This window comes from Letharia lupina (assembly GCF_014066315.1).
Source record: "Letharia lupina isolate WasteWater1 chromosome Unknown contig_20, whole genome shotgun sequence".
Classification (NCBI taxonomy): Eukaryota; Fungi; Ascomycota; class Lecanoromycetes; order Lecanorales; family Parmeliaceae; genus Letharia; species Letharia lupina.
The window spans coordinates 1,362,365-1,377,750 of NW_023502989.1; the positions used below are offsets into that span (position 1 = coordinate 1,362,365).

The window sequence follows — 15,386 nt, forward strand, 5'->3', positions numbered from 1 at the left end:
GCAGCTCATCTCTATGGGCCTACAGTGATTGACGGGTTAGGTCCATTCCAAGATGAAGATTGATCTCTAGCTTTGCCTCAAAAAAGGCTCCATGTCGAGATCGGGCATACATCCAAGGTTTAAAGCTTTGACCGGGACACACGGTGTGAGGGCTAGGCCTCCCAAATATGCAGGAAATGGAAGCATTCAATCACCGACAGAGGATTACCAACCGCTTGATACCAATCTATCACGTCCATCGATCCGCCTTTCCTCTGATTGGATGGATACTTGGTACTTGAGTGAGATGCGTGGGAGGGAAATTTAAGCAAGGGCGAACATGGAGAATGTGTATTGCGGCATGAGATGGACATGTTCATGTTATGTAAATTTGTAGTCCTCTGATATCTGACCTACCTACCTTAGCTAGATTCAGCGTTGAATCAAATGGAATACTGCTACCGGCAATTCGACGCGTGAAATGACATGGGGAGAGGGATAATTCAAGCCTCGAAAGATATCCTGGCCGGTGCAATCCACAATCAACTGATGCATTGTTGATGCATTATTGATGCATATTGATGCAGCAGGACTCTTTCAGGAAGCGATTGTAGAAATCGTTGTGCTCATGAGTCGTGTAGATACACACGCACTGAATGAAAGTGATTCAATCGCCACCTGCCCCGCGCTCACGCTTGCCTACTTTAGCTCTCGAGCCTAATTGTCCACCATTATTCTCCAGATGCCGGGGACAGAGAAAGCGAGAGAGGGCAATTAATCACCATCCCCATCGCCCATTACTTTCCCTTCGCCAATCGAGTCGATCCAATGCGCTTCGACGATAACATGGACGACCGGCAGAGTATTGGCGGTGGGAGCGCAAATAGCTCCAGCGATTTTGTAAGTTACTTCTCCGCCTATCCACCATCCTGACAATAGCGACCTGCTCACTCGTGTCCAGGTGCGAAAGCTTTACAAGTACGCCTACCTTCATACAATCATCCCTCCTCCCATGAGCATCATGCTGATGACACGATAAGAATGCTGGAGGACCCGTCATACTCTCAAGTCGTCCGGTGGGGCGATGACGGCGGAAGCTTCGTAGTACTTGAGGTGCGAGCAAATGGACATCACCCACCAATCGCTCTAGCTGACTCCCTGCGCAGAATGAAAGGTTCACCAAGTCTATCCTTCCCAAACATTTCAAACATAGCAACTTCGCCAGCTTCGTGCGCCAGCTCAACAAGTATGACTTCCACAAGGTGCGACACAATAATGAAGAGAGTGGGCATTCTCCGTACGGCTCAGGTGTAAGTGGACTATACGAATACTGCGTCTGCTTCACGGCTGATGATCCTAGGCCTGGGAGTTCAAGCATCCTGAGTTCAAGGCGAACAACAAAGATTCGTTGGACAATATCCGGCGAAAAGCACCAGCACCCCGGAAACCACCCCAGGTCGTCGAAGAGGCAGCTCCAACCCAACAAATGGATCTTGTGAACACTCAATTAGTAGCCACACAACAGCAACTTCAACAGCTCCAGCAACGTTATGAGGAACTCAATATACATCACTCAATACTTACGCAAGAGCTAATGAATGTACAAAAGACGGTTGTCAATCATGAACACGTAATGCAAAATGTAATGAGCTACCTGCATTCTGTAGATGCAAGGCAAAGACGGGATAGCAAGATCGGAGGACCGTTCGCACACACCGTGGACAACAACGTACCGCCAGCTAACGTGGACCCGGCACAGCAGCAGATTTCTCCCCTGGAGGACGAGCCCGCTTCGCCATTGCAGCATGCAACAAAATTGTTGCATGATCTCAATGCCGATGTCCAATTGAACTACAAGAATCTGGAGCACATGTCGGATCTGCACAATCGGAATGGCGTGATGTCCACTCCACCTCCAGATGGGTCTCGCGTTCATGCAAGGGCGCCAACATCCGCTGGCTCAAGCTCATCAATGGATTATGCCAAACTCCATGGAGATTCAGAAGCCATAGTCTATCCTGTCGGCCAATCGAACGGTATCGATCCAATGTACAGCGAGCATATCCACAATATACCATATCCCATGCCATCGAAAGAAAACGAGGCCGTAGACTCGCGAATGTCCGCGCCAGCAGCCCGGAAGAAGAGTACGCAGGTCGATCCGGGCTGGGTTAGGGCTCCTCAAATATTGCTCGTTGAAGACGACCCAACCTGTCGAAGGATTGGAAGCAAATTCCTGTACTCTTTTCGCTGCGCGATAGACAGTGCCGTGAGTTGTTGTCGAAAGTGGATTTCTTGGGAGATGCTGATGGTTGTAGTTCGATGGGTTGGAGGCCGTCAACAAAATGAATGCAGGTTCAAAGTATGACTTGGTGCTAATGGATATAATTATGCCGAATCTTGATGGCGTTTCGGCAACACATTTGATACGGCAATTTGATCACACCCCAATCATAGCCATGACTTCAAACATACGCAGTGATGATATCTCGATGTACTTCCAACACGGTAAGTAGTCTGCTTGTCAATTCAACACAGAGTCTTGACGAAGAGACAGGTATGAACGATGTCCTCCCCAAGCCTTTTACCAAGGAAGGTCTTTTGAACATGCTCGAGAAGCATTTGGGGCATTTAAAGCACATGGCAGATGGGATGGAGCCGATGGCGCCTCATCCAGGGTCTTCGATACCCCAAAGTTCCGCTGCACACTCTTTAAAAGACGAAAGCTCTCCAGCTCAGTCACCGTCAACTATATCGAACTGGCAATCGCCAGGACAATTTACTGGCATCTCACCTACTCACGCAGCCACACCACATCAGTTCATGCACCCTATGCATGCCGGATATAGTCAGGACCAAAGTCCGGTCCAATTTCAAACTCCTCACACGCCTCTCGGTGCTCCACGGCAGATGCAGCACCGAAGACAGATCTCAGAGATCGGAGGTGAAGACATATCGAGTGATCCCAAACGTCAACGGATGTACGACCAGTCAAACCCTCTAGGAATGAACCCAATGCACCCAAGCCGGCCCCGATAGCACAGTGTGACCCTTGCCCGTGAACAGCTTTCTGATTTTTGCAAAGTTGCATCGATGTTGTCTTAAAGATTGCGATGGCCATTTAACAATGATATGTTGCATATATTAGCAGATGTGCAAAAGGGATAAAAAGGCGATTCTCGGGGATCCTCTACGGCTTTCGTTTGGCAGCGTGGCGTGATGAGTCTGGGTCTTCATTTCTGTGAGTTTCATAGAGCCATCCTAGAAGAAGAGGGTTGGCTGTCAGGTCGAGAAAGCGCTCGATGTAGGATTTGCAGGTCGACGAGAACGCATTATGACTCGAGTCTATTTGAGTTATCTGCAAAATGAGTAATTCTCTTGAGGAGAAGGTTTGGGGAATGAAGAGCGAGGGGTCGTTGATTTAAGTATTGCTCTATAAGAAATCCAGGCCTTGAGGTCTTTTTGTTCTGGACTCGTGAGGAACACTTTCCGTCATGAATCTAGATCCATGCCAAACCATTTAACCGAAGATACTCCGGCACGGTGACGCAAAAGATTGTGCATATCCCGTCCTTAAGCTAAGGTACTTTAAGATAATTCACCCTAGAGCTATAAAGTTACAGAAAGTGCTGCTGTAGTGATGCCCCCAAAGAATACCACCAAGTCGGCAAAGGCAAAACAAAAGCCGCAAGAAGACCAGAGGGAAGAGTCATTACAGGCAGTCGTTAGTGTTTGTCTTGCGTAAGTGAAACAATTAGACTGACACATCATAGGTTCTTGCCGACTCATTTGAGACGAGATTCAGACCTTTTACCCAGGAACGTCCAAGAGTGATTCCAATCCATTCATATATATCCGTATAGGTTTTTACTAACCGCATAGTGTCTCCTTCCTCTCACGAATACCCCGTTGATTGAATATACTCTCGAGTTCCTCGCCAATGCCGGCGTCCAAGATGTCTTCGTATACTGTGGGAGCCATGCGGACCAAGTTGAAGACTACATTAAGTGAGTTGTTTTCCATCATTGAATCTGGCGAACTTCTCCACAATGTCAATCGCTTCTTCTTATCGCTGACTTCATATATCTCCTACAGCGCCTCGAAATGGAAACTCAAGTCATCTCCCTTCCGCGCTCTGACATTGCTCAAGTCCACCGCAAGCTCTGTAGGCGACGCAATGCGCGACCTGGATAATCGCGACCTCATAACAGGCGACTTCCTCCTTGTCTCTGGCGATGTGGTCTCCAACATGTCCATTGAACCCGCTTTGGCAAAGCATCGAGCACGCCGAGAAAAGAATAAAGACGCTATCATGACAATGGTGCTCCGGGAAGCGGGCACTGGCCATAGGACCAAGAGCAAAGGCTCAAGACCAGTATTCGTCATCGACCCGGGTGCGGAAAGATGCCTTTACTATGAGGAGATGGGTAGTCGCAGGGGTAGAAGCAGACATATCACCCTGGATCCGGAATTGCTTACATCTAATGCCGAAATCGATGTTCGGGATGATCTCATTGATTGCCACATAGACATCTGCACGCTTGATGTTCTGGCACAGTGGAGCGACAACTTCGATTTCCAATCCCTACGCAAAAGTTTTCTACATGGAGTGCTGAAAGATTATGAGACCTACGGGAAGACCATACACACTTATATCGTGACAAACCAATACGCTGCTAGAGTCAAGAGCTTACGCGCGTACAACGCCATCAGTAAGGACATTATGGGACGATGGGTCTACCCCCTTTGTCCCGACAGTAACCTTGTGCCTGATCAGAGCTATCGCTTTAGGAAAGGCAAGGTGTATCAAGAAGATGCAGTCGTGGTTGCGACGACGTCGATTAAGAAGACGGCTATTGGCAGTCAAACCAATATAGGGGAGGACAGTATAATCACTGGAAGTACCATCGGAAGAAGATGCAGGATCGGAAAAAATGTCATCATCGAGGGAGCCTACATCTGGGACGATGTTACTGTTGGAGACGGGTCCATCATCCGCGAAGCCATTATAGCCAACGAGACCACAATAGGGAAAAACTGCACAATTGAGTCTGGAGCATTGATCTCGTTTGGAGTGAGCTTGCCGGACCACATTGGTATCTCGATGGATCGCAAAATCACTCGACATCAAGAAAGCTTCTTCGATAACAGGTTGGACCCTGAGGATTCTGATACCTCCAGCGTCGCATCCTCCCGTCTCGTATACCGCCATCCTTCAGCTTCCAGCTCCGCTTCTTCTATATCTACACTGGCATCCTTGAACGACGATTTGGAACCTATACGAGACTCGTCCCGCCGTAGTAGCTTCCGTTCCGATCCTTCAGACGACGCGGCGGAAACCCGAGATTTCCATCTGGAAGCAACCGCGAGCATTCTCGATGGCCTACAGAAAGGGGACCCCCCTGACACTATCATACTTGAACTGAATGGCTATCGCATGTCCACAAACGCAAGCCAACATGAGGTACGCAAGGCCGTCGTGGCGGCTTTTATGAAGAGAGTGTCTAGTCTTAGTGGTGAAGATAATGCATCTGGTATCAGTGCGCGCGAGGCTGTAAGGGAGGTCTTCAGCAAGTATAAAGGACTTGTCGAGCGGACGATGTTCGATAAAGACGTGGATGAAAAAGTCGATCAGGTGGATTTCTTGCTATTGCTCCAGAAAGAGGCGTTTGGCCGACCAAATGGAGATCAGTTACTGTTGTTCGTAACCAAAGAGGTGTATGACTCGGACATCATCGAAGAAGATGGGCTGCTTCAGTGGTGGGACAATGAGCGGAGTGCGGAAGGGGAGATGGGAAAAGTGAGGGATCTGACGGAGCAGTTCATCACCTATTTGAAAGAGGCCGAGGAGGATGACGAAAGTGAAGATGAAGATGAAGATGAAGATATGGAGGACTGAGAGGCTGATAGTGATTCGATGCCATGCCCTTTATGGTGCAGCGAGCAAATGTATAATAATCTCCAAAACGGCCGTCCGGCATAGGTATCCCGTGCTGTGCAATGTAGCAATATTACTCCAGCCCTAGATTACTATGCTCCATCATCACACTCCCAATGTCACGAAGCCACCGCAGTCCCTTCGACCATACCCTCCACCCTATCCTCTGCACTCTCTCCTGTCTCCGCATTCCTTTCCCGCCGCCTCTCCTTTTTTCTTAGCGTCTTCTCCTGCAGCCTCCTTAGTCTCTCCTCCTCACTCAGAACCGGCGGTCTTTCGTCAATGCTCGGGCCCCAGGGCGCCACTATCTCGGTGACCACATGCTTGATATGCCGACTTATTCGGCGCTCGGCGGCGATCTTGACGACGTCGCCGGCGCGGAGGGAGGAGTTGGGGTCGGAGACGAGGTAGCTGTTGTTGCTTCGGAAATGCTACGGAGGCCTTTGTCAGTAATCGGCAAGTGGAGGGGTTCACGGCGGGCCAGAAGTTTGAAATGATCGCGCACCTTTTTGAGGAACTTGTTGTAGGTCTGTTTGGCGGTGCGGACTTTGACGGCCTTCATCATTTTGCCGGCCGAGACGACGACGCCGCAGAGGACTTTCGGGGGCGGGCCAAACATGGCGGTGTAGGCGAGGTGTATGATGGTACTGGATTTAGGTTGATAGCTTAGCAAGGGCCAGGCATACGCCGGCACGTTCACTGTCTTGGATGCCGGTAGGTCAAGGTCAAAGAAAGGGCGGCGGCCATGGGCGACATATTTGGTATCAGATTCAGTAGGGTCCCGTTGCCAAGACATTTCAAAAGCGCGTCATAATTTTAGGCCACAACCTCCAAACTTCTAGTAAACACTCCACCTGCTACTATTTGGACTCAGCACCTGCCTCTGCTTTGCAGCGCTCAAATATCTTACTCTGCAATTTTTGAGTCTGGGTACAGCTTTGTAGAAGCTTCGCTCTTGTCGACAATATGTTCATGCTCAGGAACGGTAAGTCGCTATTGATCTGGCATTCTGCGCACTTCCCTTCCTGTTACCTGATGACTGCTGTAGTGTACTTTAGCAGGAATCTACCCAAAAGTTGGAGGGAATTTAGTACTTGTTACTTCTATCTCTGAGATTCAATTGTCAGCCTTCATAAAAGCACACGTAGCCTGTGTCGCAGCTTCTACAGTCACAAGCTTAACGTCCGCTCCTTCCGTCAACGCTAATTTTTACTCTCACGTATAGCAACCAAGTATCTCTTTGGCAACGCTTCAAAGGAGTCTATCATCGAAATACCACAAGGCAAACTTTACCTGGTCCGCCCCTTATCGCCCAAAGGAACTTCAGAACTCATCTTCAAAGACGCCGCTGCGAGCATTAGGCGTACAACCCAAGAATACCATTACGAGATTGTCATCCAGCGAGCTTACGAGGAGGGCGAGGCAGAGCTAGCAGCAGAAGACGATGACGAGGATGGTGCCGCAGACGCCTTAGATTCTGAAAAAGACGAGAAGACTTTTCTACTTGATCAGAGCTTGCACTTTAGATCTGAGATTAGGGAGGACGGAGAGAAAGTCTTTGCTTGGCAGGATCTGAGTGGGGACCCTGGAGACCTTTACGAATTCATCTGCGACGAATCCATCAAGCCTGGAGAAGTGAGCACCTTTGAGATAGTTGCCATCGAATGCCAATACGAGAGAAAGTACCGGAAACCGAAGGAGACTGCCACCGATCGACAGTTGCAACAGTTCAACTTCACCGAGCAACCCATCCCGACCGCTAGTCCTTTATCGAGTCCCACTGTCAAACCTCTCACAGCGCCTCCAATGAAGGGTAAAGCCATTGCAGACACGCCAGCCGCAGGTGTAAAGGAGAGGACAGCTGTGAAGAAGTCACAGAAGCAGAAGGCTCCGGGACGAGAGATCACTCCTACAGTAGCTCCACCATCAGCCGTGGTGCCTACTGCAAGGGAGACTCTCGTGAAAGAGAGGGCCGAGCTTCACCTATTTGATTTTGAGTCGGGCTCATTCATACTTCAGGACCCTGCCATTGTAGCCACCGTCTCAGAGACGGGCAACTGGCAATACTGGCTACAGATTAGTGGTACAGAGAAAGAGTGGCTTGGTCAGCGAGTTGTTGCAGACCTCAACCCTGTCTTCAACTTCGAGTACCTGTCTTTCATCTTCAACCACTACACCGAAGATGGATCTGCCTATTCGTGGCTCCTAAGATTCAAGGATCAGGAGACCGAAGAAAGTTTTCAAGACGGGTTGATGCGAGCACTTTGGGAACAGCTGAATGAGACAAAGTGGAAGAAGGTCAATAAAGATGACCAGCAATATGTTTTGGATGCATTTCAAGACCTTACGATGGAAGATGCACCTGCCGAGGAGGATGAAGAGGAAGAAGAGGCCGAAGATGACGGACAAAAGAGTGAGCATTACGACAGTGACGAGTCTGAAGATGATGTCGTGACACGGGACGATGATGGCAATGTTAACTCAAAGCTGGCTGTTGGCTACAAGCACGATCGGTCCTTCGTCGTGCGCGGATCAAAGATTGGTGTGTTCAAGCACACTCCCAACAACAACTTGGAATTCTCAACAAACATCTCAAAGGTCGAGACACCAGGTGGCAAATTGTTCAGTCCAGACAAGGTCATGCTGCACTCTGAAGACAACAATATGATTCTCCAAAACAAGGACAACCCCAACTCTCTGTATCGGATGGACCTCGAGTACGGGAAGGTTGTCGATGAATGGAAGATTCATGACGATATAGGCGTGAAGTCCTTTGCACCTGATAAGGTATGTTTGCAAGATCCTGATCCTCGATGAAATGAAACTAAGCGGGCCCAGAAATATGCGCAAATGACGGGAGAACAAACCTTCCTCGGTCTTTCTGATAATGCCCTATACCGCATTGATCCCCGTCTGTCTGGTAACAAACTTGTGGACTCACAGCTGAAACAATACGCTTCAAGCTCAAAGAACAGCTTCTCCCACGCAGCAACCACCGAGCAGGGCTACATTGCCGTTGCCTCGGACAAAGGTGACATACGTTTGTTCGACCGTCTTGGTATCAATGCCAAGACGGCTATCCCTGCTCTTGGCGAGGCAACCATTGGGTTGGACGTATCCGCTGATGGTCGTTGGGTCCTCGCTACCTGTCGAACGTACCTGATGCTCATCGATGCTTTGCAACACGATGGTAAGAACCAAGGCAAGCTTGGGTTTGAGAAGTCCTTCGCCAAGGATTCGAAGCCTCAACCTCGCCGTCTCGCCCTGACACCCAGCCACGTTGCTCAATTCCAATACGAGACCAAGACGCCTTTGTCTTTTACACCTGCACGCTTTAATACTGGAGTTGACGACAAGGAGACGTCCATAATCACAGCCACAGGTCCCTTCATCATTACCTGGAACATGAAGAAGGTGCTCGGTGGGCGGAAGGATCCTTATACCATCAAGCGGTATGAAGAAGAGGTAAAGGCCGATGATTTCAAGTACGGCAGCGACAAGAACGTCATCGTGGCCTTGCCCAACGAAGTGAATATGGTAGCTAAGCAGAGTTTCAAGAAGCCAACCCGGGAGAGTATTGCTGCCACTCCGAGACAAAGTGGCGCAAGAAGGAGATTGGGCAGGGACGAAGTCGTTAACTCACCGTACTGATGCCGGTCCTGGGGTTTCTTAGATGGTGATGAAGATGATGTGGGTGCGTTGTGCTGGTTGATGACAGCGATGTTGCTTAGCAGATTTGATGATTCCAGGCGTTGTATTTGCTTCGAGATATCCCACCAGCGTTCGCTTTCAGAGCGACGCTTTAGGTAGCACTAGATGGAACACAATGATAGTTAAACGCTTCATGCCGTCGTGGACGGGCCAAGATTTTCCGCAAATTGAAACGACTCATCTATTGCGGAGGCTTTAAGGAGAGAGACACTCGACTTCAGCGCTCGATAATGAAGCACAAGATGAGAGATGTTCCAGTGCTGAGCTAATTCTTGATGTGCGCTCTGCCACCAATCCTGCTTACAGTTGCTGAATGTGATGAGCCCATCACAGAATTCTTCCCAGCAACGATGCATGAGAGACTCAATGCATGCCGTCCAAACGCCACAGCAATGCCGCAAGCCTGCTACCGCTGCTCAGAACAGCCCCAACAGATCCTCATTAGTCTTCTTGCCCCCCTGAAGCTGCTGCCCTGCCGGCGGTGGCTGACTCGCAGCACTCATGTCCAAGCTGGCGAACCCACCGAGCACATCCTCGTTACTCATGCCCATCCCGTTTCCGTTCGCTGGCTGCCCGAAGCCGCCGGCGCTAACATTCGACAGTCCCATCAGGTCGTCTAGATTACCTCCTGAAGACGGCATCTTCGGCCCGTCGGCCACAGCCGGCGAGGCAACGCGCTCCGGGGTGCCCGCCAGACCTTCCAGGCCAGACATGCCTGACAGCGGAGACTTTTGGGCGGACGCGGGTGCTGCGCCGTCGAAATCGATGTCGAGCAGATTTTCGGCATTCGCTTGCGGTGGGGGAGCGCCGGACACCGCAGCTGCCGCAGCAGCGGCGGCGAGAGGGTTTTCGCGGGCATTTTGCATCTGTTCTTCGATAGCGGCCTTCTGGACGGCGTCTGCACCATAGCGACCTTGACCGATGAAGGATTCGGGAGGCTTGTGATAGACGGAGGCGAGAGTTGAGAGTTCTGTGAGTAAGCGTTCAAGGAGGGCTGGTGGGAGAGATTGGATGGTGGTTGTGATGGGAGGTTTGTCAGAAAGGACGACGCTTTTTGCGATCTGCGGGTTGCTGGAAAGGAGGCGCCAGTAGACATACGCTCGGTCTCGGACATCGGGATTATCGTTTTCTGCGGTGGCTGACTGGAAGATCTTTTGGACCAGAGTTTGTGCTTGAGGTTGATCGGGCTTCTTGAGGAAGAACTTGACAACGGCCGTCAAGATTTGCAGTTGTGTCTGCTCGCAGTCAGTGGACGTTTTGGTCTAGCCAATCTTTGGCGTCACATACTTGTGTAAATTCTTCCATGAAGCCGTCCACAAATCCAGCAAGGATATCACCAGCATTGCTGATCTTCTCCGCATACTCCCCAACAATCCAGATCAATGATCCTCGAGCATTAGGTTCGTCCAATTCATCGATACATTTGCACAAGGTAGGGATTATCCCCTCATAGCCTGGGTACTTGCGGAAGATGTCTTTGATGACTACGATCGCCTCTTGCACCACGTAGTTGACCTTGGTATTGATGAGATCCAGCAGAGTGTTTACGCATCTCTCTGTGGCACTTTCGATCTTGATAGCAACTTGCCCAATCGCTTTTACAGCCCGCTTCACGATATCCATGTCAACTTCGAGGGCGTATTCCTTCAGCTCGGCCAGGAGCTGATCAACGTTTTTGTCATTAGCTATTCGTACCATAATCTCAAGCTTTTCGAATTTGATATATGAAGGATCGTTATATTTGCAGAAAAAGACACGCAGCTCTTTGCTCAAAATGTCAGGTTGTTTTTGAAGAAGAAGATCAATGTTTCGTAAAGCAACATATTGAACTTCGGGTGGTGAAGCGACAAGCGTGACTGGCAGGCATTAGCACAAGAATGCCTAACCTCTATGAAGAAGACAAACCTAGCGGAGGTGCCATCTTCTTCAAATAGGATTTCGCAGTCTCTGGACTTATATACTTCATGTGCAGGAAGACACACTTGACCGCAGCAAGTACAACGCTCGGGTTGACATGTTGGAACTGCGGTGATACTCTCTCGCAGATGTGCTCTGCTTCTTTGACGTCCGCTGCCTTGTGATCCGCTAACGTTGATAATATCGTCACTCTTCCCCACTCCGTGCATTCGTTCAAGGCCATCAACATCTTCTTAAGGGCGTTCGATGAGATTTGTAATGCTCGCGTCTCTGGCGCGGCCTCGTTGATTTCTGCCAGCGCTGTGACCGCGTTCGCCACAACCATAGGATTTGGGTCTCCCATCAATTCTTGCAACGTCTCCAGGAACCCGTTCTCCAGGCACAAAGCAGGATTCAAATCAAAGAGCTTGGCCACGCATATTGCTGCGGTCTTTCGGACGTAGGGCGATTCGTCTCGTAAAGTCTTTCTCAACGGCTCCTCCATGTAATCCACCATCTTCTCTACCCTGATGCATCCCATTGTCCGTATTGCTAGCGCTCGTACCAATGGATTTGGATCTTCTGAATCTTGAACGAAGGTATTAACGGCGAGAATGCAAAGATCTGGATGTGATTTTGCGTAGTTCATGAGGTATAGGTAAACGAGCTTTTTCTGATCCAGGTCCGCCGTTGCTATGTTCTTCAGGACGTCTGGAAACAGTGCGGAGACGTCTTTGCCTAACGTCATGGACATGATTGTCTTCTGAATAGCTTCCTTCCGTTCATAGGCATACTGGGAGACCAAACCTGCCCTGAGCTCGAACGTTTCTCCCTTCCTAGGGGCCGCGAACTGAGCTTTGATCCTGTTGACCGCCATCTTCGTGGCCAGTATCTGGACGTGCGACCAAAGCCGCGCCGCTACTCGACTTGATCAAAATCAGCAGGCTGCTGTAGATGGCGGAGTTGTTGATGTTTATTCCGCGCTGGCGACTAATTGTTCGTATTCGACCTCGCTGTATCCTAACAATGATATCCGTTCAGGCTGCCGTGTAGAACTCGCAGTAGGGTCAAAGTGTGCTTTGCGAGAGAATTGATTGTTGACTTTGCGGTGGTTGCTGTCACGAGCTAGTTTTCTCCGCGAAGCTTTGTATCAACCCCCACTCTTCGACCTACTACGTATACCTGACAACGACAGCCTGAACATTTACTAGAGACTGGAGCTCAGAATGGTACTCGCTCTCAAATCTGGCGCCTTGACCACAGTGTACTGACTTATATGCAGGCCAACCTACCAAACCTTCGACGCCTTTTTGTCGATGCGAGGACTGAGGCTGAGGAGAGCTCCTATTCCAGGAACGCTGTAAGACTTCTCGAGCCTAATTCATGATGTTACAGTGCTAACATATTGGAAAGTTTTACAATTTAATCCTTTTCATGTCCTCCGTTGCTGCCTTCAGTCTGATAGCTCAACGGATGAGTAATGGCAGGACCGCTTTAGGGCATTGATCAGACTTGATGGCATTAATTCAACGATGCTTCATGTCTCAAATCTGACAAGGAGCTTGAGCATCAAAGCAAATAGCACAGCTCGATATCACAATCTGTCAATAACCCCAATATTCTCATTCATACAGGCCCATACTTCAAAATACTTTCGCAGCCAGCCTTTCTTGATGGAATAGCGGAAGGGTAACAATTAGTCGGTCTCTTCGCCGTCATCATCGTTCAGGAAAGCAAGTTCTTGCAGACCTCTTGCCAGTCGCCTCTTCGGCCTACCCGAGGTTTCATCCTCTCCCTCAGCCTCTGCCTTGCCCCATTGCTTGGCCCCTTCCTGTACAGCTTCAAGATCGGCCCGTAACTCTCGCTCATCCTTGATCTGGTTGGCCTTCTCAACGGAGTATCTTCCCGTCATCCCAGCGTCAGCCAACAGCTTTTTGAGGTGAACGATCTTTGCCTTGGAGTTGTCATATGGAGCCAGCTCTTTGTGCCACATTTTCCTTATACCGCATTTAATCAACCATCCTTGAAGTCGCTTGATCTCCTCCGCGCCCGGGTCGGTAGACTGTTCCGAGGACTTCTTGCGCTTCAAGGTTTCCGTCTTCTTCGCGCTAGGCTTCGCCGAATCCGACTTTCGCTTCTGGCCCTTTGCTTTGCGAGCTTCGTCCAGGACCTCAGACATCTCGCTGTCCGATGCGTCTGCTTTCGCTCCATTAGTACTCGCACTGGGCTTTGCGGAACCCGATTTTCGCTTTCGGCCCTTTCTCTTGGGCGCCTCATCAAGGACCTCGGACATCTCGCTTTCCGATGCCTCAGCTTTCTTTCCATTGGCCTTCGAGTTGCCGCTGATGTGATTCGAGATTTGATCAGCTTTCTCGATGGTTTCCGGCTCTGGAGAAGGGCTCGAGGTACTCTTCCCTAGTTTGGACACGGGTTTCGTGCTGAGAACCTCCTGCTCTTCACTACCAGGGCCATCCAAATCCGAGATCTCCTCCTGATGACGTTCTTTCGGTCCTGTCTTCTCACTGCAGGCGCGCTTCTTCGGTTTTGGTATGGGCTTCTTTCTCGGTGCCTCCTTCTCTTCACTGTCAGAGCCTTCCGGATCAAGCGTTTCCTTCTTCTGACGCTTGTTAGGTCCTGCCTTCTCGCTGGAGGCGCGCTTCGTTCCTCGAAAATCCCGATTCGGCTTCTGTGGTTTAGGCAGGTTCGATTGTGCCCTTTTGCTTTTGGGAGGTGCGCGTGGAGACGGAATTGAGGAGGGCTGTTCACCATTGGCATTGGCATCGGCTTGGCTGTCCTGAGAGTGCTCGTCAGCCAAATGTACGCGATCAGAGAACACAGATTGATTGAACGCGTACTACTTCAGATTGAATAAGGTTTCTGCTTTTTCCTTTCCACGCAGGGTCATTCTTGAAGAAGTCATCTTGCAAATCGAGATCTGTTTCCACAAATTTGCGTATTCGTTTGACTGTTAGTTGATCCAGATCCCCACTCCGGTAGACCTCTCTGACTGCATTCCGCAAAGCCTGTTCTAGCACCACTTCCGAAGGCGCGCCATCGGAAAGTGAGGATTCGGACATCGTCGAAGAAATATATGATTACCAATAATAATTTAAAGGACAAGCTGTGACCATGTGTCGATGCTGAAGTGTACTGTAGTCTGTGTATGCAATAACAGTTGCAGCCCCGCGCCAGGGCGCGTCTGATTTTCTCCGCGCCGCCGCACAAGGTTCCCCGCGGGCCGCAGCTATTAGGGCTGAAACACCTAAAGTAGAAGGCATAGATTCTCCGCAGGTACTGCCAATGACCATGATGGGATCAACGGGGCTGGCTAGAAGGAGCGTGGAATTTGCAGTCCGCGGCATCGGCATTGGCTCAAGGAGTCGGCATTCCTGAAGGCATTGTACGGTTCCAAGAGGCTGAGGTATTGAGTTGCCTCGCTTGTGTCCTTTGCCATGAGAACCTTGGCATGTTTTTGCCATCAATCATGCGGGTGGAACTTCACTTTTGAGTCTTTCGTGGAATTGATATGCTCCTGCCGGGGACGCTCTCGTTGAAACTTTTTGGCTCTTTAATACTGACTGCTTCAAGATCTACAGATCTGCCCATCGCCTCCAACACAGACACTACACCAGAATATCCCTTCGGGATCCATCTGTTCTTTTTATCTGTAGCAATCGGTCATAATGGTCTCCCCAGAACGCCCGTTGGTAGTCTGGCTCATTGATATCGGCCTCATTGACATAGCAACCCATATCAGGCGCTTGGTCTCTCAATGCTTTCGTCAATGTGTCCGTCAGTTGCTGTGCTGCCGCTACCTGTTTCGGCGGGGCTCTTGAGTGGGTAAGAGACTCTTGTCACTAGA

The 15,386-nt window shown here is 50.0% G+C and overlaps 5 protein-coding genes across 5 annotated transcripts; 2 read left to right on the forward strand and 3 right to left on the reverse strand.

Annotated features, from left to right (window-relative positions):
* Window positions 1–807: 807 nt before the first annotated feature.
* On the forward strand, window positions 808–5,878 carry HO133_005228 (uncharacterized protein; the record flags this gene model as incomplete). Its single annotated transcript, XM_037296139.1, has 11 exons — window positions 808–879; window positions 941–957; window positions 1,020–1,092; window positions 1,146–1,289; window positions 1,340–2,248; window positions 2,298–2,487; window positions 2,537–2,938; window positions 3,618–3,703; window positions 3,753–3,809; window positions 3,862–3,986; window positions 4,075–5,878. 11 exons carry the CDS (start codon window positions 808–810, stop codon window positions 5,876–5,878), a joined length of 3,879 nt encoding a protein of 1,292 aa, XP_037148837.1.
* A 158-nt stretch (window positions 5,879–6,036) lies between these two features.
* On the reverse strand, window positions 6,037–6,673 carry HO133_005229 (uncharacterized protein; the record flags this gene model as incomplete). Its single annotated transcript, XM_037296140.1, has 3 exons — window positions 6,037–6,348; window positions 6,423–6,564; window positions 6,618–6,673. 3 exons carry the CDS (start codon window positions 6,671–6,673, stop codon window positions 6,037–6,039), a joined length of 510 nt encoding a protein of 169 aa, XP_037148838.1.
* Window positions 6,674–6,883: 210 nt separating this feature from the next.
* HO133_005230 (uncharacterized protein) lies at window positions 6,884–9,568 on the forward strand (the record flags this gene model as incomplete). Its single annotated transcript, XM_037296141.1, has 3 exons — window positions 6,884–6,902; window positions 7,143–8,704; window positions 8,756–9,568. 3 exons carry the CDS (start codon window positions 6,884–6,886, stop codon window positions 9,566–9,568), a joined length of 2,394 nt encoding a protein of 797 aa, XP_037148839.1.
* A 476-nt stretch (window positions 9,569–10,044) lies between these two features.
* On the reverse strand, window positions 10,045–12,401 carry HO133_005231 (uncharacterized protein; the record flags this gene model as incomplete). Its single annotated transcript, XM_037296142.1, has 3 exons — window positions 10,045–10,863; window positions 10,916–11,484; window positions 11,534–12,401. The coding sequence occupies 3 exons, from the start codon at window positions 12,399–12,401 to the stop codon at window positions 10,045–10,047; spliced, it is 2,256 nt and encodes a 751-aa protein (XP_037148840.1).
* An 819-nt stretch (window positions 12,402–13,220) lies between these two features.
* HO133_005232 (uncharacterized protein) lies at window positions 13,221–14,601 on the reverse strand (the record flags this gene model as incomplete). The annotated part of the gene is made up of 2 exons (XM_037296143.1): window positions 13,221–14,318; window positions 14,380–14,601. The coding sequence occupies 2 exons, from the start codon at window positions 14,599–14,601 to the stop codon at window positions 13,221–13,223; spliced, it is 1,320 nt and encodes a 439-aa protein (XP_037148841.1).
* Between the last annotated feature and the right edge of the window lie 785 nt (window positions 14,602–15,386).